General features: G+C 33.5%; 1 protein-coding gene across 1 annotated transcript in view; it reads left to right on the forward strand.

Moving 5' to 3' along the window:
• The first annotated feature begins 372 nt into the window (after positions 1 to 372).
• Msrb3 (methionine sulfoxide reductase B3) overlaps positions 373 to 24,266 on the forward strand; it is a 116,742-nt gene continuing 92,848 nt past the window's right edge. The window contains exons 1-4 of the mRNA XM_013022777.1: positions 373 to 418; positions 3,456 to 3,582; positions 21,539 to 21,647; positions 23,249 to 23,326. Coding sequence (XP_012878231.1) covers positions 3,507 to 3,582; positions 21,539 to 21,647; positions 23,249 to 23,326 — 263 coding nt within the window. The 5' untranslated portion in view covers positions 373 to 418; positions 3,456 to 3,506. The remainder of the gene's footprint in view (positions 419 to 3,455; positions 3,583 to 21,538; positions 21,648 to 23,248; positions 23,327 to 24,266) is intronic.

A 24,266-nucleotide genomic window follows, 5' to 3' on the forward strand; every position in this document is an offset into this window, starting at 1 on the left:
AGGCCAGCGCTCTACCACTTGAGCTACAGCGCCACTTCCGGTTTTCTGGTAGTTTATTGGAGATAGGAGTCTCACAGTCTCTCCTGCCCGGGCTGGCTTTGAACTGCGATCCTCAGATCTCAGCCTCCTGAGTAGCTAGGATTACAGGCGTGAGCCACCAGCGCCCGGCTTAGGCTCTACATCTTAAATGGAAAAATTGTGGCATAAATTGATGAAGATTTAAAAAAAAATCTGATAGAAAGTGAAATGTTTAGAATTGTGCCTGGAACATGTCAAGTGCTAAACCAACTGTTGTCTTCAACATTTCTTTATCTCCCTGTTTTTGTTTTGTTTTTTAGAATAAAACACTGTGGGAAAAAGAGTAGCAGATTTTCTGGCCTAAATAAGAATCTTTGGAGAATGGCCTACTATCTATAGAGTTGAGTATAAATGGATTGTTAGAATTTCTAATTCTTACAATTTTAAGTATAGCAAAATTTAAATATAGCAAGTTTTAAGAACAATTTTAAATATAAAAAATATTTGATACATAGTATCAAATAGTAACTAACATTTCCTGAACATATTGTGAAAGTCCAGAGTTTCCTGAGTGTTTCTTACCAATTAATTGATATAATGGTTATTTTAGAGTTGAGGAAAATGAGGCTGATTGAGTAAATAACTTGTCCAAGGTGACACAATTATGGTCATGGCCAAGATTCAAACTCAAGCAGTCTGGCTCCATAGTTTATGCATATCCATTGTGATCCACTGTCTTTCACACAAATTATGTAATTTAGTTTTCTTGTCACCATGTTTTGTTTCATTTATGGTGAACATAAATTAAGTTGGAAACATTAGTTAATTTCAACTTTAAAATGTTGCATTTTCTGTTCTGGAGAAGAGTTGCTCCTGATGTCACATGCTAGAGCCCCAATATTTGTTCAGTGGAAGTAGAAGATTTCTAATTTTAATCTCATCAAGGCATGCAGACACATGCACACTTCTTCAGAAACGTCACTTTATACTTCAATTACATATGTTAAGGGTTGTGACTGAGGAATATCACTTTATAGACTTTCTGAAATTCACCTGCTTTTTCTACCATCCTGTGAGCATTAAAATAATTAGATCATATCGAATCTAAACCTATAAAATGAATTCTTTTGTAGGATTTGCAAATGAAGAATATTGTGCTAGACTGTACTTTTTGCGTTCTTTAATACAAAAAGATGAGATTGCTCTCAAAGTGGGCAAAACTAAATTGCCACTAGATGGAGCTCTGACTATTTGGGTAGAAAAAAAGCAATGCCGGGAGGCCATTAAATCACAGTCATATCATGCTGGAGGAGCCCTGGTATTTGCTGCCCTCAGCTTTTAATTGTAGAAAGCATCTTTGTTCTTTGCCTGACCTGCAGAGTGACATCACTGCCTTTCTTCCTGTGCGCTGGTTTTGACACAAGCCAGATGGCCACAGTGATGGGTAGGCGCCCAGGCTGCCTGGTACAGCACTTGATGAAACAGAATAGGAAGACGTTTTATGGTTAGCTGCAGGAGCACAAAGAGGCTGCAACTTTGTTAAATGATTACATTTGCCCTGCATACTTCATTTCTCACTGAGAAGGATCTCAAGGAAGAAAAAAGTACATTTTTATTGATAGCATTGTGAGGTATAGACTTTTTTTGGGGAAAAAAGAAGTACATTTTTATTCAGTGTTGTGAGGTATAGACCTTTTTTTTTTTTTAAAGTACATTTTTCTTTATAGTGTTGTGAGGTATAGACCTTTGATCTTTTATTAGTCAGTAGTCTGCTCCAAAGGCATGCTCTCTTTCCCTGCTCTGCAGTCACTCGTGAAAATGACATGTTTATTTATGTTTAATGGTTCTTTCAGGGTGTGCATTGTGATACTTACCTCCCCTCTTCCTCCTCTTTGTCTCCAGTTAGTAACACAAAAATGTTTTAGTTTTGTAGAGAGTGTAGTTTGGAGAAGTCAGAGTTCAGGCATGTTAATACAAGCAGATTTCTGTCAGATAGACTCCAGAGTGATTTAGTAAAATATATTACTGTTTATTATGTGTTTGTTCTTTGAGGAGGTCAGGAAAGTCCAGGAAAAGACTTTTATTTTGGGGTTGGGGAATGAAAGTGGTGGTCAGAAAATGAACAAGACATAAATTTTATATCCATTTTTGGATATGTGGTGGTTAAAACTACTTAAAATGCTAATTTTAAATGCAACATAAGATATTGATATTAGTGGAGTGTTTTCTATTTTCATTTAAAGCTAATCCTTACCAACTGCAATACTATAAAATATTTTTGAAAAAAAATCTTAAGAACTGAGCTTTTCTTAAAGCCTAATATTCAAAACAATTCTGAGATTCTTCCATGATTCATTTTCAGAGATTTTAGAAAAATATTTTTACTTCTTTTAAGGCTAGATTATAAGTGTTGTTCAGAGAATTTCATCTAGAAATTATAAATCATAAAATTAAACAGAAGCTTATGTTTTCTATGCGCTATTTAAGCTTAACACTTTCTAAAGTGAAGTTGCTCAGTTGTGCTTAAGGGTTTTTTTTTTTACTCTATTTTAAAAATGAGTTTCTCTAACAAAGGAATAATTCTTAATAATACAATATTTAAAAAGTCTTCTCCAGAAAAGAAATTTGCAAATAGTTGCTAGAAGAAGACATAGCAGTATAAGGAAAGATGAAAGCTGGGCGCCAGTGGATCACGCCTGTAATCATAGCTACTCAGGAGGCTGAGATCTGAGGATCACGGTTCAAAGCCAGCCTGGGCAGGAAAGTCCATGAGACTCTTATCTCCAATAAACCACTAGAAAACTTGAAGTGGCACTGTGGCTCAAGTGGTAGAGCGCTCACCTTGAGCTGAAGAGCGCAGGTACAGTGCCCAAGCTCAGAGTTCAAGCCCCACGACCGACCAAAAAATAAAAAAAGAAAAATAAAAAAAGAAAGATGATGTACTTGCAATCAGGTCTAGGAGCGTTTTCTAGTCCTTTTTCTATTGGTCATTGGCTTTGTGCCCTTATGTAAGCCTAGGTTTGCTCACATAAATATTGGGGGTTAACCCTAGTTCCCAGGTTTATTGTAAAAATTAAATAATACAATGCATATATTGGGCCCCAGACAGTTTCTGTCACATGGTATAAACTCAGTAAGAGCTGTTCATTTCAACTATTTTAAACTTCAGTCTCTTGCAAAATGCATTCATAGGTTACACAGCCATTACATCGTGCTTTTATTCATAGATCTAAATAAGCCTGGCTTGAAAGTAAGCTCATTGTCAGGAAAATAGGCATTAGAAATTTATTAGCACTATGGGTGCAATTTCAGATAAAACTCATAACCATCAACTGTTAAATGAATGTGTTTAATCTTTGTGTGTTGTATGTGTGTATGTGTGTGTTGTTTTTTCTTTTTTTTTTTATAATTTTGTCTTTCCTTTTTCTCCTACTCAGCTCTTGCCCCTGATCTTTGCCTCTGGTTTTGTTGGTGAAGATATTACAGTGATGTCTGCATTCAACCTGCTGCATTTGGTGACAAAGAGCCAGCCAGTAGCCCTTCGAGCCTGTGGGCTTCCCTCAGGTTGCTGTTTGTTATACTGTTTGTAGTGAGGGCACTGGTCTGAATGGGTGTTTCTGCTGGAGGAAATGGTACACCACCACACCTTGCTAAAGTTCATTTTCTTTTATTTGGCTTCTATTTTGAAGATGGAAATTGGTTACACATCAACACTCTACTTTGAGTAAATTCATTTCCACGTTCTTTACCAACTTTGGAAACCCTGTTGAGTTTCCTGGCCCCGTATATAATTGTCAGTAATATTTTACGATATCGTCTTGTTCCTTAGTGCACACTAAGATTTGCACATCTGCAAATCATAATATTCATAAAGAGGCTGGCAGTTTTAGTAAGAAACTGGCCAACTCACACGAAATAGGACATTCATCTTGTTAAGAATAATGAAAATGCCTTTCATTCCACATGTGGCTGTTTCTTTAGAAAAAGAAATTAAGATGAACAACTGTAGTATGATTGTTATTTATTGTAGTTACAAAGAAAAGATGATTTATTTTAACAAAGACCAGATAAACAAAACTAATACAGTATGTAAAAAGAAAAGAGGATCTACGTAACAATAGCCAGAAAAACAAAACTAATATATGCATGTGTCAAACTAGTTCTTAAATTAGAACCATTATACTTTAAAAACTATAAATTCAAGCATTTAAACAAATGAAACATAAAAGTCTAAAATTTCATTACATGTCTGTATTATAAGTTGAACATGAAAACCACAATGGTGAGATATTTCCATTAATGTACATAGTTATTATTACATTGGATACAGAATTTAATTCTAGCTTTTTAAACATGTACTGACTATTAACTATGAGTGCAAGACCTTATGATAAGCAGTCAGTATACAACAATAAAGAAGATCAAGCTAATTTTTTTCAGTAAATACAAGGTAGAGATGGAACTGAATGCAAACCTTTGGACCTAATGAATATCTGATTAGATTGGAAATGATCTGTGTCTGAGATTTTATGGGAGTCCAGAAAGGAATGATCTTAGGCCTTTTCTTTAGAATGAAATTTGAATGAATTTAGAATGAAATTGAAAGGGAGGGCTCTCTCTGAAGTTTAAGGAGGGCTCCATGGAGAAGATGGTTAATCCCATGGCCAGGGAGAGTCAAGGGCCTTTCTAACCCATGGAGAAGCATAGTTCAGAAAATACATGGCATTTATTGTGATATGGGATAGCAAGTAGGAGAGGTGAAAAGAAAAGGTAGCTAAATTGAGAAATTATATGATGTTCTAAGGAATTTAAATCTGGGAGAAAAGATAAGGGGATTAATATGAATTAATTTGCATGTTATAAAGACAAGTGATGCAGTATGGGGCAAAGTCGGTGCTGGTTTCTCGAATTTCTGTGGTGGCTGGGATGGCAGCTTGATTAGAGGGAGATACATTTGTCTTGAAGCCATATTTGGATAATAAATACATTCTGTTATTAAAAGTAGGTGTTACTGGTGGAAACTAAATTAGAGTTAATGAAGCTTAATGGATGGAGGCCCTAACTAATCTTCTCAATATCCTCCCAAGCCCTGTATACTCTATACTGCCACCACATCACACCTGCAAGAGGTTGAGGCTGGGTGGTATCATGCATTAACAATGTTTGGTACAGGTGGTTTGAAAAGAAAAAATTAGGCTGTAGAACAACAGGGTTTATCAGATGAATTGTAACTTAAGGGAAAACCTCAGAGATTGTGCAACCCCGATGCCAAGTATAACTTTTTCATTGCTATACATTATTTGCAGTAATTGGTCGGGGCATATTATTTAATTCCTGTGTGACCATGTTTTTCCACTGGAAAAGCCCAGTGGTTGAAATCACACAGCATAACTCTTGTAATATGTGTTTGCTGTACATAGTAGAGGCTAAAATTTTTTAGAAATAATGTTTAATTATCTGCATTTGTTGAGATATGATGTAGAATTAACTTTGTAATGAAATTGTTTAATAGAAATATAAAATATATTTAAAATTTAATAACAAAGCAGTTCAAAGATAGATTCAACAAAGCTGGTAATTTGAAAGAGATAGCCATTACATTACAGTGCTTAAAACATACAAATTTTAGAGTAAGACTGGGTTTGAAATCTGGCTTTGCCTATTATTAGTTGTATGCCTTGGTTTCCTTGTTTATAAAATGAAGATAAAAATAGACTTCAGCTGAAAAAAATTACTGTGAGAATTAAATAGATGGGGATGTAAAAAGTACTTAAATGTTGACTGGCATGGAGTAAGCTCCATAGATGCAGTCACACTGGATTCAGTGTAGAACTCCATGTCCATATAGCTCTATATTTTTCCATTATAATAGAATTTTAAATCATTTAAATATATAGCATCTTTTATTTAATTACTTCTAGTTTAATGGGAAACACAAATATACTTGATACTTGTCGAATTACTATCTCAATCTGTTGATTGATCTCTTTCTTTTTCTTTTACATTCTGCTAATCCAGAATCCAGGTTCTATAAGCATACAACACTTTTATTTTTCTTACCCAGTACTGATGAAAGCCAAGAGAAACTCTTTATCTTTCTTATCTCGAGCTAATAGAGTACCATTTTAATCTGATAGATGAATTGGTTAGCATAGTATTACTTAACCATTCAAGTGCTAGTTAATTTGGAAAGTCTTAGTAAAGTATCTAGTGTCTTCATATTTTATAATTTGAACATAAGCAAAATTTTTATCGTTTGTTTAACAATATTTTACTCTTAGACATACAGACATATTGGAGAAATTGTTAACGATATACAAGCATTTTAACTATTTCAAATGAAATTGAAAGGACAGCTTGAGTCCTTATACTGTGTGCAGGTAAGGAGAAAAGAAGCCCAAATTGGGGTTACGAAAAATTAAGGTGAAAGTTTGAAGTCTTGCTTTAGTTTGCCATTTTCCAGTCAAAAGTCATTACAACAAAAATGTCTAAGTAAAGAAGATTTCTGTTTCCTCTTGAGTACTCTATTAATTTTGAGTGTTATTCAATATGAAGTAATTCCAGAACTAAAAACAAAAATTGCAACAAGCTCTTTACAAAGTTGATTATTACTGAGTTGACCTGCATGAAGGCCATATCCCAAGAGAGTGTTCTATAATTTTTCAGTTTTGACATCCTTTATTTCTTATTTTTAAATAAAGCATAATTTTAATTTAAAGCTTATTAAGTGCATCTGAGTTATGGTTCTCTCATGTTTGTCATTAAAGGTAATTTTTCATTCTCAGAATTTCTTCGTAATTTCCTATAACCGTTTCTCTTAAGTATTAAAAAGCCCTGGAATAGAAGCCAGAAAACTCTTACCATAGCTGTGTCATTAACTTGTGTGACCTTGAACAAATGAGTAGACCTCTTCAGATCTCGGTTTCTTCATCTTTAAAATGAAAAAATAAAATTAGATAATCTATTTGGTTCTGAAATTCATGGCTTTTTTAAAAAATTAACGACTACTTGACATTTAACATTAGGTTAATTAAATCTTAAAACTTAGTTCCAATTAATGCTGCAGACTTACAGAAAAGTCTGCGAAGTTGTGCTGGGGGGACAGAGATGTTTCTTATTGGAGCCTTAGAATTCCTGGCCACTAAATCAGGACTTAAACATTATCTAAGGGATTAGAAAGCATGTTTTTTTTTCACATAGTTTTAATGCAGAAAAAAATTACTTGTAATTGTAGCTCAGACTAGATATCATTGTACGTTTCAGCCAAGAGTGGTTGTTTGTCTAAACAGTCCCAATTATAGTGATAAATTATACTTTTCTCAAATGCCAGGCATATAATATATGGTTGTGACTTACGTTTTAACTTCAGGGGCACTCTTAACAGTCTCCATGTTATTGGTGAGACATACAACTATGAGGTGGTTTATAAAGGTACTTAGATCACAATGTTCCAGTGGATAAAGTAGGAACGTCAAGGAGATAATCTGCACATGGTATTTGAAAGTCATACAGTATCATCTGTGTAAATAGACCTATGAACTAGGGGCTTATGGTTCCAGAGCTTTGCATAGTGCCTGGCACTTAATAAATATTTGCTAAATAAATAAACATTTGGAAAGTTTATATGTAGGTGAAGTCATAACTGTAACAAAAAGTACAACTTTGAAGCTCCACTGTATGGTAAAATTAAAAGTAAATGTGATAGTTCAAATTTATTATAAAAAACAATTTCTCACATAATTGCATGAATATAATGCACTGGATATCTTGGGTAGGCATGAAATTATAGTTAGCAAAAAAAGGGTAACAGATACAGTGTATATTCTCAAGAATTGCTTTTTTTTCCAAGCAGTTTGAATTTGGTGATATATTAACTGCTTAAGTAAATGCATATTATAATTACCATAAAACACTGGCTCATTTAATCACTTTTTTGAAAGAAATTAGTATTTTTGTGCTTTACAGTTTCCATTTTTAAATAGAAAATACCATAGATATTGCATCAAAGTACCATACACAAGTGAAAAATACTTAACTTTAAGCTAGCACTATTTCATTAATAGTAACTGATGTTATATTTACTTTAAAAATAATTGAGATTGTTAGTGTGTCATTCACTTCCTGAATGGATTGACTTTCCACTTTAGTTAAAAAAAACTTTGGCTCTGTAGAACTCTGATAAAAACTTTCACTTTCTAGAAAAAAATGCACCTGAAGGCAAATTTTAAAGGTTTTGTTGTTAGATCATCTGTGATTCTTCAGGATTAGAACCCTTGTTTCTAACAGTTACAGAAGAAATCAATATAAATCTCTGGCTATAATATTGTATTTATAATTTCTGTGTTGGTGTTGTAACACCGAATTAATGATTAATGTTCTCAATTCTCTAATTTCGCCATTATTATGTGTTCTTCGTAGCTAACTTCATTGATTTTATTAAAAAGGCTTTGGGAAGACTTTTTTGGTGGGTTGGTGGGTCAGTTGTGAGGCTTGTACTCAGAGCTTCATCTATTCTAGGCATACTCCCTACCTGAGAAAGTTGTTTTTTTTTTTAATATAAAGAGAAACAAATAGCTTAAAAACTAGGCCTACAAATTTCAATTTATAATTCACGAATTAAGTTACAATTAGTTTGAATGCTATCCAGTTTCTCCAGTAGATGGCACTAGGTTTTCATCCTTGCATGGTATGAATGCATACTACCACTAAGCACATAGGTGCATTGTAAAAATTTAAGTATATAGAGAATATCCACTTACGAACATACGGATTTACAAACCACGATTTTTCTGCTTATATTATGTTCAAACAATATTTGTAGAGTGACAACCTTTTTCCATTTTCAATAGGACTCCAACTCCCTTTGCTTGGACATTGCATCAAAATGGTCTTTCATGTGTTGACTTTCTATAAACTTAAAACAAGTTTTTCATAAATTAACTTATCTTGTATCCAAATAGCTGATTTAACAGTAATTTATAGTTTTATATGCAGCTAAGTTTCCTTCAGCAGACCACCCAAGAATTAAAGAAAATTTTATATATTGTTTTGCCATGTTTCAGATTTTTATAGAATCTTGAAAATGTTATTAGTTAAACATGTTGACTGTTAAGAATGAATATCTTATTTTCGCATGAATGAAAATGCATTAGGAAAGTAAGAAAAATTGTATTTAAAATGTTGATGAGTTTTAAAGTTTTTTTGTGTACAATGCTTATTAGTCATGTCTAAATTGTTACAGAACACTATATCTGTATAAACAAGGTATTGGGCATATGGTTTATCAAATGTCGATTTAATTTTTTGTTAAATATCAAATAAACTTTCATATTATTCATTAATAATGATAAAATACACAGAAACATCTGGTAGCAACAGAGTTAAGATGAATATGAACAAAAACTTAAATCTTAGTTTTGTCTCAGAAGTTCAATGATTAGTTAACAATGGTTTTAGAGAATATAAAATATAATACTAATTCTGAAAATAATAATTCTACAGGAAGAGAATATCTAGGTAATATGGACCTTGGGCGAATCACATAGATAGTTAGATGTTTTTTCTATCAAGCATGTTCACAGTGAGGTTACCAAATGAATAGGAGAAATTTATTAAAACGAGCTGCTTCTTTATTTCAATAAATACAAGTTTAATGAAGGAATGTGTCATGAATGACATTCACAAAGTTCAGATGCTTACTAATATGGAACATATATACCAGATGAATTTTTATTATGAGTCTTCCTACTTTAGAGTTTCAACCTAGACAATTTTTTAGAGAAAGAATTTCTTATGATTGCTTTTGCTAGATGCACGTTATTTTAAAATTCTTTAAAATAGGCTTTATTATGATAGTGACAAATTATATTCAATTATTTTTATGCCTTTGTACTTGAAATTGGGTATTTATTTCTAATTTTAAACCCTCAATTTTATTTATTTAAATTCTCTTTTTTCTTTAATAATCTTTAATATATTTGTACTTGGGTTAGTCCTTTAAAACTAAGCATATTGTAAGAATATGCTATGAAATGGTAAAAGATATCAGTTATTTGATTAATAATTGCCATACTATTATACATTTATATTTACTTAATAACTTTTATGGTAAGTGTTTTCTTCAACTATGTTTATTACATTCAGACACAAAATTGTAATGAGATTAACTTAAAATATTATATTGTTTGAATATTAAGCAAACAAAATGTAGAGTTCTATAATTTGTAATTTTGTAAGGTTTTATTTTGTTGCAAAAATGTGTGTTGACTCAGACCAGTGCAACTGATATATGTGATTAATATCTTACCATTTATATATTATTTTAGGTAACATCACAGTGAATTTTAGAGCCTGCTTTCATGTAATTGGAACTGAGGAAGCAGCAGATTGGAGTTTATTTCTTACATTTACTAGTTTGTGTCTATCACCAACTTCCTTTAGTGTGGATGCATACTATCACTAAGCACATAGGTACATTGTGAAAACTTACAGTCCCAGGAATTTTTCTTTTGTATTTTTCTTACTTTTTAACATAGTTTTATTATCTTTAAGTAGTTGTACAAAAGAGTTTCCATTCAACAAAGCAGTTTATAAATACAGTGCATCATGATTTATGTTGTATATTTTATTCTTATTCTTTGTCTAAACTGAAAATTATATAACATTACTGCCAAATCTTACATAATTAGACATGGCTCTTAGGTTTTGTATTAGCCCACATTTCTCAAAAACATGTTCCGTGGAACAAGAAGTTGGGGGAGAAAGTAGTGTGGGAAGAAGACATCAAATAAGTCTGGGAAAAGTGATGGATTGATCAGGCAAATCTAATTTTTTTAAAGAAAAAGAATTGATTTCTGAAAAATAAGATCCAAGAAATCAGAGATTTTTGTTTAACTCACTGTTCTATTTCAGCAACTTGAATTGTCTGTTGCATATAATAAGTTTTTAATAAATATGAATGAATAAATATGAATGAATATGAATTAATAAATGATTGTGAATAAATAATATAATCTGATTTATCAGCATAGTGCTGATAAGTAATATGATATTTTTTCTTAATAAACATTCTTGTGGGACAGATAGCCACTTTGGGTTTGCAATTTATTATCTATACACTGAAAGGAATTACATTCTTGATGGTTTTATGAGTCTACATGAATATTTCTTTAATAGGAGTGAGAAGAATTGTGCTTCTCTCTATTTCAAATGGCTGACTAGCTTCTTGGAATAGGATTTCACACATGACAGTTTTATTTCTGAAGGATATTGAAGGAATGTGCAGATGTAATTAAAAGGAAATGGTAGGGGTAGGAGATATAAGGTAGGGATGAGAATGGACTATGGACACATGGGTTAGCAATAGATGGCATTTTGAAGTACTGTAAAACATCGGATCCAGAAGGAATGTAATGAATGAAGGTATAAATGGAAGAAAGCTATAAGCTAAGGATTTTGGCTTGCATTAGCTAGGTATATGACCACATCAGGTAATTTCTTTAGGTCTTAATTTCTTTTTGAGAATTTTAGACAAATATCTGTCTTTTCCCAAGTGATAATATGAGGAATAGTAGTTCTACTAATCTTCCTATAAAACAGATCACCAAATTGAGAAAGTTCATTCTTTCCTATTTCATAAATTTTAATATACATCTTTTTCCATCTTATTGTAAGCTGGGCAACTTTTTTCTTCTCCAATAACATAATTGTGTATACAAATGCCATATATATATATGAGCTTAAAAAGGATCTGAGAAGATCTACATCAAACACATGTAAGCTAGGTTTTTCTACTTTGATTTCACCATAGCAACTTCTCACTCTGCAGGAGGAAGTCACTTTTTTGTGTGTGTTGGTCATGGGGCCTGAACTCTGGGCCTGGGTGCTGTCCCTCAGCTCTTGAGCTCAACTAGTCCCCTATCACTTGAGTCACAGCGCCACTCCAAGCTTTTTCTGCTTATGTGGTGCTGAGGAATCGAACCCAGGGCCTCATGCATGCAAGGCAAGCACTCTACCACTGAGCCACCTTCCCAGCCCCAAGATTGAGTAATTTTAACGGAAAATTTTTTTTCACTTTATCATTTACACTCATTAAAGAACTACTGATTTACTTAGCAAATGTTATGATTGAGTTTTAAAACAAGTTCAAAGAAACTGAGCTAGAGGCATTTAGAAAACATCTAGGAATATTTTAGATAATTACAATGGAGAGTTGAATAAATTTGAGAAATACATGTTTAGTCTTTTGTTCAGGCACATTATTGGGAATGCAAAGATAGCCAATATATCAATATATATGAGGATTGTCCTTTAGGAGAGGCTGAATAGTTCAGGAGATGTTCTGTTTTGTTTTAATTTTCTGGATGAAAAAGATTCTTCTAGAATCTCTCAGATTTTTCTGGAGTCAGAGTTGCCTGTTCATTGAGTGGCAATTGCTAAGACTTTTTTTTTTTTGTCCATTGTGTTTAATTTAGATTCAAGAATTGATATGAGGTATAATGTAATTTGGGAAATTTGCAAACTTGAGTTTTTAGATAATGTCAATTTTATTTTCTTTCTAATGAAATATATGCCATGTTAAACCATGTGTAATCTAAGGGAGAGCTCCTCTTCCTTGTCCTCCCCCTTCCCTTCCCCCTCCCCTCCTCCTTCTTCTACCTCCTCCTCCTCCTCCTCCTTTTTTCTTTCTTCTTCTTCCTTTTTTTTTGTGGGAGATTACTTCTCATCTACTCACCAGTCCGTGCTTCCCAAGGGGGAGAGGAAAGAAAGAATTTTTTTTTTTTGCAAATCTTTTTGATTGCATGTGAAAAGTAGAATGGAAATGAGCCTGTCTGTTTTTAATTTTTTTTTTCTGTATGGGCTATGATGTTCTAGTGAAGACCCATACTAAAAGAAAAAAAATTAAAAACAGGGAACTTCAACTTTGTTAGACATTTCACAAGCAATCAGATACAATTGAAGTTAAGTGACTTTCCCTTCTACTGTTGTCACTTGATGATGGCAGTGCTTAAAAAAAATTCTTTTACTCATATTCTTTGCAAGAATGAAAAACTGTGTTTTGGATCAAGAGATGTTTTAAATATTTCTGTAAACGCTTAGCTTTATGGTCCACATTTTAGCAAAAAATGACTATTAAATTTTGAGGATTTGATAAACTACTTTTTGGTACTCAATGCTGATAAAATGAATGCTCTCACATGAATTAAACAATAAGATATTTGTAATATGCAGGTAGAATAAAGAAAGGTAAAATATGATCCTATGTTACGGATATTAAAGTGAATCATTAATCAGTGTTTCATTAAGATGAACATGGTGATGGACCTCTCCATTGTCTTCTCTCAAGAAAATCAAGCAGTAGCACAAATCAGTTTTTACTACATTGAGGTTAATTTAAGTTATATTAATAAGCTTAAGATACCATGTGGAACACATATTTCTTAGATCTCCATTTTTTTCCTCTTTCAAATCTGAATCTATAGTTTGTCCCATTTCTTGCCCATGTAAAAATAACTGGCATAGCTTTATATACCTCTCAACAGGGCAGGAGAATTTTATCATCTTGACATGTACACAGTTAACATATTATACCTGTCTTCTTATGTAGGTGGAGTTCTGTTCCCTACTTGGGTCTTTGGCATTTTTATATTATACCTGTCTTCTTATATAGGTGGAGTTCTGTTCACTACTTGGGTCTTTGGCATTTTTGACCTGGCAGATAATGTTTTATGACTATTTGAGTTTTCTATATTCCTGTTTTAAGTCAGCATGGTCAATCTAGGGGGCAAAGTGTAAGAGCATCAACATCCTCTTTCCTAACTCTCCACGAAGCTGTGCTCTCCTCAGTGAGAAATTGAACTTATTTGTTTGGAACTTTATGTTGCTCGTCACAATTCTTAATACAATCTATATAATTAATATGTTGCTTTGTAAAGTATGGCTCAGTATTAGGATTAACAATTTATATCTTCAAAGAATGTACAGAGTGCCTGGAAAAACAAAGTAGAACCAACTCAAGATGTTTGGTGATAATTGAATCTTACTGTATTTGTCCATGTAACTATTTATCTTGTAAAGGAAATACACTAGTAGTAAGAGTGAGGGAAAGGGGTAAAATTAACAGGGCAATTGAATTGGAAGAAAAATTGGAAGAAAATTTCTTCTGGATTTAACTTTTTATACTGTCATTAAAGAAAGTAGAGGACTTATTTTATCACCTATGTACCATTAAAGCATGGTATTCTTAATTTCAGAAGTTTAAAACAGAATGTTGTCTTGGCATTGCTTATAATGTCCAGTGAGGTTAATTAGGACTCTGTGCATGCATGATTACAACTAAAGTTAATTATATAATTAATTCATGTAAGGTAACAGAAAAAACAGTGAGAAAGCATAAAATATGATTACTATTATGATGAATAAAGGTATGATTTTAAATCACATATGGAGAAGAAAAATATTTTCTTTAAAAAACTAATTGCTTGCTTTGTAATTGCTAAGAATTATAGTTTTATTTTGTATATATCATAGCTAGAGCTTTCAATACAGAAGAAATTAAATGGAAACTAAATGTAAAAATTAAGATTTTTTTAAAATAAAAAGATAGGCCTTCCTTTGATATTTCTTTATGGATGTTCTATATACCTGTGATTACTCTGAAGAATAGATTTAAAGTATTTCAGAAGGATAGGGCATTTGTTATAAGAACCCATTTTTTTCCTATGCTCATCCCAAATTCTTCATCAAAAACATCTATTGAGTATCCTCTTTCACATGACTCCAGGTTGAGAATGATGGTCTGTAGTCTTAAGTGGGTTGATGTATAGTAGACAAAGTAAATTAGCATAGTTTTCATGTTGATTTTATATTAAAAGTTCAGCCAGACAAATATTTTCTGAGAGATTTTTTGAGTATAGCACTGGGATTAAAGGACATTCACTTAAGATTTCCCTTGCAAGTAAAAACAGGGAATGTTAAACAACTTTTGTATTAAGATATGTAGTAGTAACTTTCCTGGCTTACAAGCACATTCTTTGCATGCTTGAATTGTTTACTCCATTCATATTAAGGTTTTTATACTTGCATTCATGTTACCTGTTCCTCTTGGAAAGTTCTTCCTTCAGACATCAGCACAGCGAGCTTCCTCTCTTCCTTCAGTGCTTTGAAGAAAGACTGTCACCTTCTTACTGAGAACTTACCTTGACCACTCTAATAAGACTGCAGCCCTAACTTCTAGCACTCTTGATCGTCATAGCATGGCTCTAGGTTTGCTTTTTTTTCATTGCATACTTGCCACCTTCTAAGAGATTGTATAATTTACCTGCTTACTATCAGTATATTTTATCTGTCTTCCTATACCTCTCCTGTAGAAGAAACTCCATAAAAGTATGGTCTATATTTTGTTCTCTGCCAAGTGTTTAGAACAATATCAGCACATAGTTGGTGGTCAATAAATAATTATTGAAAGAATACATTTTGCTGAATATAGTACCTGGCATTCTGTAAATACTCAACATTTTTATTTATTGTAAAAAGAGGGCTCATTGTGGTATTTCTATACATGCACATAATGTGCTTGGATAAATTAATATTTTTTTTATTTTTTGCTCATACCAGGGGCTTGAACTGAGGGCCTCAGATTCACTTGACTCTGTTGCTCAAGGCTAGTGCTCTTCTACTTGAGCTATACCTCTAATTCAAGCATTTTGCTGGCAATTGATGTTGGAGTCTTGCAGACTTTTCTGCCCAGGGTGACTTTGAACCTTGATCTTTCAGGATTGACCTCCAGTTCTCAGTCTCCTGAATAGCTAGAATTCAACTTTTAAAATAAGTTTTAACAGCTTCCATTATTTTCTTTTCATATATATGTACAAAATACTTTTAACATATTCACCTATGCAATATTCTTGATTTTTTTTTTTTTTTGTCGATCGTGGGGCTTGAACTCTGGGCCTGGGCGCTGTCCCTCAGCTCTTAAGCTCAAGGCTAGCACTCTACCACTTGAGCTACAGCGCCACTTCCTTGATTCTTTTTTTTTTTTTTTTGGGTCCGGTTGTGGGGCCTGAAGTCTGGGCCTGGGCGCTGTCCCTCAGCTCTTCAGCTCAAGGCTAGCGCTCTACCACTTGAGCCACAGTGCCACTTCCGGCTTTTTTCTTTTTGCTTATGTGGTGCTGAGGAATCGAACCCAGGGCCTCATGCATGCAAGGCAAGTGCTCTACCACTAAGCCATCTTCCCAGCCCTGTAGCATAGTTTTTAACCTGACAGAAATATGTAAAGGGCTTCAATCAAACAAGGTCTGCAGCCTTAGTTTTGTGGAAACTGGAGGCCTGAAGCAAAATGTCTTAACAATTTAAATTCTATGCTAATTTCAGGAGTGTTTTTCCTAAATGGGAGAAAAATTAGAAAAATTAGAGATGATTCTACAAGTAGAGAAATGTTTCTTCCCCCGAAATTTTGCATTTTGCCCTTAAAGCTTTTATTAAATTGGTAGAATGCAAACAAATGCAAAATAACTTGTTCATGGCATATATTTTATATTTTATCCTAAAAATGGATTGGCTTTAAATTTTATAAATTCTCACACATTCTAACACTGATAAGCCTGGAATAAATAATTGTTTTTATGTTTCCAGTATGACAGGCTAATAACTAATGTAAATTAATTACATTTTATGGTTAAAAATTGAAGAATTCTTTAAATTTACACCACCTTTAAATATAGTTTGTAAGATGCTTAAACATGAACTTTACTGTTTTAACTTTAAACTTAAAGCAAAACAAGATATTCTTATCTCTTAGTTATCATCATGAAAAATTATGTAATAGAGTCTTCTTTACTGAAAAAAATCCAGATTTTTGTAACCAAAATTAAAGTTCTGGGATCTTTAGGTTTTGTTTAGTTTAGTTTTTTTCTACATTGAAATATAAAATTTATGACTTAAAAGTGCTTTAAACATTTAGGTAACAGATCTGACTTACTTCTTAACAGAAAGTTAAAAAGCCTTTCAACATTTTATAGATATGGTGAGACTCCTGTATGAACCTTGTCACTGACCCTGTATTGAAGGAATGAATTTAGGGAAAACAAACATTGACTAATGGACAGATGTATTTACTTTTCTGTATATACTTCAGTGATTATAGTTTTTAAAACGATAGTTAAGGATGGTTTTTTAAAGCTGAAATTTATTGCATTATTTGAGGAGAAAGATGTAGTGTTTCTTTTCCTTGACAGAAATATGTATGGGATTGCAATCAGACAATGTGGGTTTGAGTTGCTATGCCTACTTTGTAAGTTATAACTTCTGTGAATTTCAGTTCCTTCTAGGATTATGTTCCTAGAAATGTGCAGGGCACACAGTAGGATGCAAAGTCTGATTTTACTTTCTTCCTTCACTTTCCAATTTTGCTGATTTTTTGAAGATAACTTAAAAAATACCAGTGTGAGGGAATTATTATAGAAAAATGTCAGTAAATATTGATACGCTTGGAAGTATCAAGTGGACTGCCTTTTAAAATTCAGTTCGAGGGCTGGGAATGTGGCTTAGTGGTAGAATGCTTGTCGAGCATGCATGAAGCCCTGGGTTCGATTCCTTAGTACCACATAAAAAGCTGGAAGTGGTGCTGTGGCTCAAGTGGTAGAGCAATAGTCTTGAGCAAAGAAGCTCAGGGACAGTGATGAGTCCCTGAGTTCAAGCCCCAGGACTGGCAAAAAAAATTAAAAAAATTCAATTCCAGTTTTAGAATTCATTGAGATTGGGATAATAAGGTAACACTGCATTTTTTCAAACAAGATTTAGGTGTGATAATTGCTGCTATCCTTAAAGCAGCAAATCTGTGAAGGTTGGCAGCACATAGTTGGAGCAGTGATTTGTTTAAGTGATTTGTTTGATCAGGAAGCAGGAGAACCAGAAAGCAAACTCTGTAAGCTTATTTCTCCATACAACAAGAGCGTTCCACGGGAGTTTCCAAATAATCTGCCTTGTGCCACAACATGGAAAAGCCTCAATCTAAAAAGAGACCTTAGTTATTAATAGGCCTGGATTGGAGTCAAGATAGAACTGATCTATACCAAAGTTACACTGTAAGGAATGGATTATGTTAGATACTAAAGGGGTTAAATTACTCCTTCAAGCATACTTGTGTTATATTTGTATACACACACCCTTGGTGCCTTCAAAGTACAATATTAGAACATTTAACTAAAGGAAAATGTCTTTCCTCAACATATTTCTAAGCCAATTGAGAGGTCATTCAACAGATGTCACAATACTAATGTTGAATTACCTTGTGTAATAAGAAAATTACAGTACAGTAAGTGAAGATAGTAAAGGGAAACCATTCAATGAATTACTCTAGAATTTCAAAATGAAATGATACCTTCAAAATTAACAGTGGCACCATATGACTTTAGAAAAGCGAGTCTGATAGGGAACAAGAAATCAAGAGACAAAAGTGAAACTTTTCTGTGTTTATATATGCCAATTTGAGGTTAAGCTAGAAGAGCTAATGTAATAGTATAGCTTTCAGTTGTTCAAGAAGTACATTATTATTAAACTGTGTAGCAAGATATTTACTAAAATCTGACTAAATTCTCATAGAGTTGTTTAGTGTAAAATTACAATAATAGTTTTTGTTGTATATATATATATACACATATATATGTATATATATCCTTATGCTATTTGGTTTACTTAAAAAAAGGCTTACTGTTTGGAGACTATAATATGACCAAATAATAAAAACATAAAATTTGACAGCTTTAAATGATCACTAGCATTTCTTAGGGAACAAACCTCACTTACAGTTAGGAAACAATATTTATATTTAAGGTTGAAAAGCCAGGATGTAGGAAAATTTTGCTAATTTGGAAGATGACCTTTAAGTGCACCAAAACCAAATAATTTGTAGGCTATGACATAGGGCACATTCCTACAAAATTTGTGTGAATACTGCTTTTAGTGGTTCTTGAAAGACAAACAAAGCTGGAATGAAATCTTTATTCCCTTCACAAATAAGACGGCGACTAACAAAGGAATACAGCAGCACTCTTTCAAAGCTCACCATTAAAATGAGGTCTCTGTAGCACAGTTAATGAGATGGCTCATAGTGGAAAACAATCTGTTTTTAAGAATGTTTAGATCAAAAGTAATTTCTAATCTATGAAATAAAGTCTCTTCAATACCCTTCATTCACCAGTAAAGCTTTTATGTTTGTATTATTTACTTGAATCAGATGTTTTCAATTTTACCTTTTTTCCCCAGTACAAATAGTTGACATGGTTCATCAATACTGACCAACAGTTTTATTCTTTTACTTCAGAAAAGAGAGATTTTTGAGAGGGGAGAATGAAAAAGAGAGAAACATCTTTGCCTAAACGATTTGCAAGCATCTGTGCTTTAAGCTACTTTTTATGAACACTCCTTAGTAAATGACTCAAGGTAAAAAAGCAGAAAAGCATCCAATGTTAGGAAATTGCAATCCAATACCATGTAATTTAAACCTGCAGTTGCTTCTCTTGTACTAAATGACATACAGATGGGTAGCTTAGTTCTCTCAACTTTGGGAACACAATTGGTCTTTTTGTATGAATGAACATATACCAACAAAAACATTTCAGACAAAATTGTTCAGTTGTAGTTGTACAGATTTTAATTACCATTGCCATTGAAAAGAAAATTTTAACCATGATATTTAGTCAAGTTTTTATTTAGTGAAATTCTGACAATTAAAAAAATACAGTGGTCCCAACAAACAAAAACAAAATTACTGTGTCATAGGGGAGCTCTATGTGGAGTCTTTTGAGGAACCTCCATACTGCTTTCCAAAGTGGTTGAACAAGTTTTGTAGGAAGTCTGATGAATTGAGGAGAAACTCACTTATCACAGTCTACTTAAAGAAAAAACTGTTCTTCATTCATGCTGTTGAGAAGCTTTCTCTGCAGAACAGACAGTCCTTGGGGAAACATTTTTATTTGTTCCTTAGACAATATTAAAAATGTAACTAATAGGTATCTGGATAAAGCCTGATATATCATTGGGTCCAGTGAGGTGTGAAGTCCACATATCATTTGTTCCTGTGGTTCTTTGCAGGCCAGGGAATGGGTGCTGTCCATTGTTGAAGGTCAGCAGAAGCAGTGTGATTTCCTCAGGCTTACCCAAGGACCTACCTTTTCTATTTGCTCTTTTCTGTCCTCATATTTTCTGATAGAAAATCAACCACTCTATCTTGGTGGCCCTGATTCTGGAAGTTGATACCCTTCTTCGATCCCACAATCAGAGTAACTGGTTAGTTAATTTTTTTCTGTGTTTAATTTCCCCGCTCTCACATTATGTGATGTTAGATACCTTGAAAGTAAAAGGAGTAGAAAGCATTTCCATTCCTAAATCATACTTCTTTGTATTTCAAAAGAAGTTGAATTTAATATTCAGGAAACTGAGAAGACTTTCTTTAGAAACTTCAAAACATGGTAAGAAATCTTTACATTTAGGACCATCTGCAAGCTTCTTTCCTACTGTGATGGATGGCAAAGAAAAGCAATTTTACTGCAGTTGAGTAATGGCTACCCTGTCCCACAGTTATATTTCTTTTCAATCATTTGTGCAGGTAAAATAAAATACTACGTATAAACAGGTGTTGTCTGAACATTTTACTGCAGTCTGTACAGATTGAAATAAAAGCTGCCATTGTTATTACAGTCACAGTAAAATTAGTTCACCATTCAAATACACTTAATCAGTGAAGTCTTCCTAGCTGTATGTTGCTAAAGGTCTCTAAATTAACTGCACTCACTTTTCTTCTGTGCTTTGACTTTTCTTCCTTCCTGTTTTCCTCTTTGTTTAGAACTTCTTGATTCTGTCTTAATAGAAATGCCTTCTCCTACTGAAAATTTTCTTTTGAACTTGCTCCCCTTTTAACATGGTAGCATAACAATCTTTAGAGAAACTTTTATTTCTAAAGACTGTGTAGAACCTGGTGAAATTTCTGAAAGGATAAAAAGAGCAGTTCCTAGTTGTAGAAAAATATACCTAGGAGCTTAGAGAAAAATAAATAGGATGATAATTAAGTCTTCTAGAATGGAAATTAAAAGATGACACAGTTTTAAGCTATTCAAGATGCAAACTTATTAAATGCAGTTATATTTGACTTAATATGCCCATAATCTTATATATACAGTGTCAATACTTACAAATAGACTTAGCCTCTGGAAATAATTTTTAATAGGATTTTTAGGTTAAGAGATAGGGTGATACCACCATTTTGCAAATATTCAGGAAGTTTTTAGTATCACATGCTAGCACATTGTCACTGCTACAGTAGAATCACTTGCATCTTAAGAAATACCTTTTTAAACTTAAGAGAAATAATCAGCTGCAGCTCAGGTAAGATTTTCTGGTGCATTAGGGAGTGGTCTGGTCATTGACAAGTGACTGTAGAAGCTGTGCTGTGGCGGCTAGCCAAAGCAATTATTTAGTATTCAAGCTAAAAAGCCTTGTTCTCCCATATCCTCTCTCTTTCCAGGGTCATGTAGGGATAAAAAGAACTGTAAGGTGGTCTTTTCCCAGCAGGAACTGAGGAAGCGGCTTACACCCCTGCAGTACCATGTCACTCAGGAGAAAGGGACCGAAAGGTAAGGTGAGCTATAATGAAAAGCCATTAAGGAAGAGCTAGTTTACTTCATCCTCCTTTGAATCCTCTTCCTTGTCAATTAATTTAAAGGATACTGTGCTTACTTACTGGATTCAACAAATTAGTACTTCTAAAATGTTTGGAACTGCGATTGTTTAGGTTAGGACTAAGTTTTATTTGTCCTTTCCTCTGTTTAATGAACACCCTATCTTATGTAAAGTCACAGGGCTTTTGTTAGGGCCTGTTTTAGTTCACAGCAAAATGTGTGGAAGTGATCGCGATTTAGGTACATTTTTTGGGAAGACATCACAGGAAGCAAAACCATGAGGGACATGGAGCTATGCCAGGATGCTGAAATTTTGAAGGTGGCCATTGTAAGCGTAGACGTTTTGGCTGCAAAAAAGAAGGTAGCATAATTTCGTTCCTTTCTACCCCACTCCAATTTCTTTTTGAAGCACATGTGGAGAAAGTATTTATTGGCTCATTTGTGGTTGGAATGTCAAAAATTTCAATAACTGCCCTCACATGGCTTTGGTCCTTGGAAGTTCGCCCTAAAGTCCTGAAAAAAGAGTTTGTTCGCTTCCAAGACTGTTTTTAGCGAATAAAGTCTCTCTCAGCTGATTCCAGCTCAAAAGCAACTTGCCAAGGTCCAGCGATTTTGTTGTCCAATTTATACCATGGGGTTTGGCCTAGGGCCGTAAACTTACCTCTGATCCAAATTTATTAATGATGTAACTTTTCATTCATGAAAAGTTACTGAAAGAGCTCTTTACCACACACGGGATCCTTGTTAATAGGCAACCCTCTCTTCCTGTCACAGTATCTACTGTTTACTGAACTTACTAAAATGTTGGATCTCTGACAACGTCCACCCTTACTGGACAGTGAGCCAGTGGTGGCCTCAATCTCAGCTCGGGGGACTTCTACCCATCCTGTTGTGTACACGACTAGCAAAATGATTTAATGCACACAAACAACCAGAGATTAGGTCATTCTTAAAAATTCTGTTTATAAAAAAATTGGGCCTCATAAAGCGGGTGAAAGGATAATAAAAACAAGCTGCGGAGCACATAGACTTTTTGTTGGGCCAGCACAGCTGATTTGTATTAGCTCAATGACCTCCTAGCCTTTAAGATTGTTAACTTAGAAAAATATTCCCTTAAAGCTGCAATATTCCTTTTCAAACCAAAAAATAAAACTTCCACTCAAAGTCTTGGCCCCTTTCTGCATTTTCGGGTATACTCTTAGACATTGTAGCATAGCAGAAATCTTATGTAATACACACACACACACACACACACACACACACACATTAATCACACTACAGACTTTGTATAGGAAAAAAGTGTTACATACCTAGGTGTCTTGATTTAAAAAAAAATTTAACCCAACTAGTTTGATGTAGCTATTTTCACATTTTATTATGTAGGTTTAAAATGTATTAGTATTATTTAGAGTTCCATATGTTTGATTTGTTCTAAGACAAAAAGCCCTTGAAAAGAGTTATTAGAGAAATGTATTTTAGGCGCTAATATGTTTTATCCTTGGAAGTGAGGCTGGCTTTGCTTAATTGTTTTTGATGATCTGTTTATTGTTTATTAGTGCCTTTGAAGGAGAATACACACATCACAAAGATCCTGGCATATATAAATGTGTTGTTTGTGGGACTCCATTATTCAAGTAAGTATATTAAACACCTATAGGCATGTAAATATCACAAGTGAAACAAATTTGCTATTGCTGTGCACTTTAGAATCCTTACTTCTTTTTCTATGTCTACTTCCAAAATAAAAAGTAATTATAGACTTTCGTGGTGAATTACTGTTATACACTGGTTGATTTTGCAGTGTTTAGATTTCTTAAATACCCAGAATTAACTTGTTTATTTCAATAATTACTGTGTTTGGCAGTTATAGGATTTTGGTGAGCACAAAAATATTTATGTATTTATTGATTTTTCTACTTTCAAGTGATGACCCAAAATGAATTTATTGGTCCCTATGGAAGCTTCTTCATATACATCACGCAGATTTAATTATACTTAGCAAATGGGCTATCCATACTTCTTCAAGAAGGAAAAAAAATCTTTATTGAAAAAATATCTTTATTGAAAGTAATGTGAGAAGGCTAATGGATAATTAAAGATAGGTAAGAATGAAATCTGTGAGGTTAACAGTTTTTACATTGATCTCAAACCTTTAGTTTAAATATCTCAAGATTTTACCATAAAATAGATAGTAAATAGTCTTTTATGAACACAGTAGTTAATTCAGACAGTGTATTCAGGAGAGCATAGATCATATTCAGAAAGGACAGTCTTTATATAAAAATGTATTTATCTAGGAGGAAAAGATTCTAGAAGTCCTATATTTCCCATTGGCTTGTTAGATTGGAGGTATAAAAAGACAGAAACCTTATCTGAGAGTAAATGTCATTTATTTAAAACAAAACTACAGAGTTTCTTAGGGGAAAATCGATTAAGAATATATACTTGTGGGGCTGGGAAGGTGGCTCAGTGGTAGAGTGCTTGCCTTGCATGCACGAGGCACTGCGTTCCATTCCCCAGTACCACGTAAGTAAAAAGAATAAAAAGCCGGAAGTGGTGCTGTGGCTCAAGTGG

The sequence above is a fragment of the Dipodomys ordii genome, unplaced genomic scaffold, assembly GCF_000151885.1.
Source record: "Dipodomys ordii isolate 6190 unplaced genomic scaffold, Dord_2.0 Scaffold3, whole genome shotgun sequence".
Taxonomy (NCBI): domain Eukaryota; kingdom Metazoa; phylum Chordata; class Mammalia; order Rodentia; family Heteromyidae; genus Dipodomys; species Dipodomys ordii.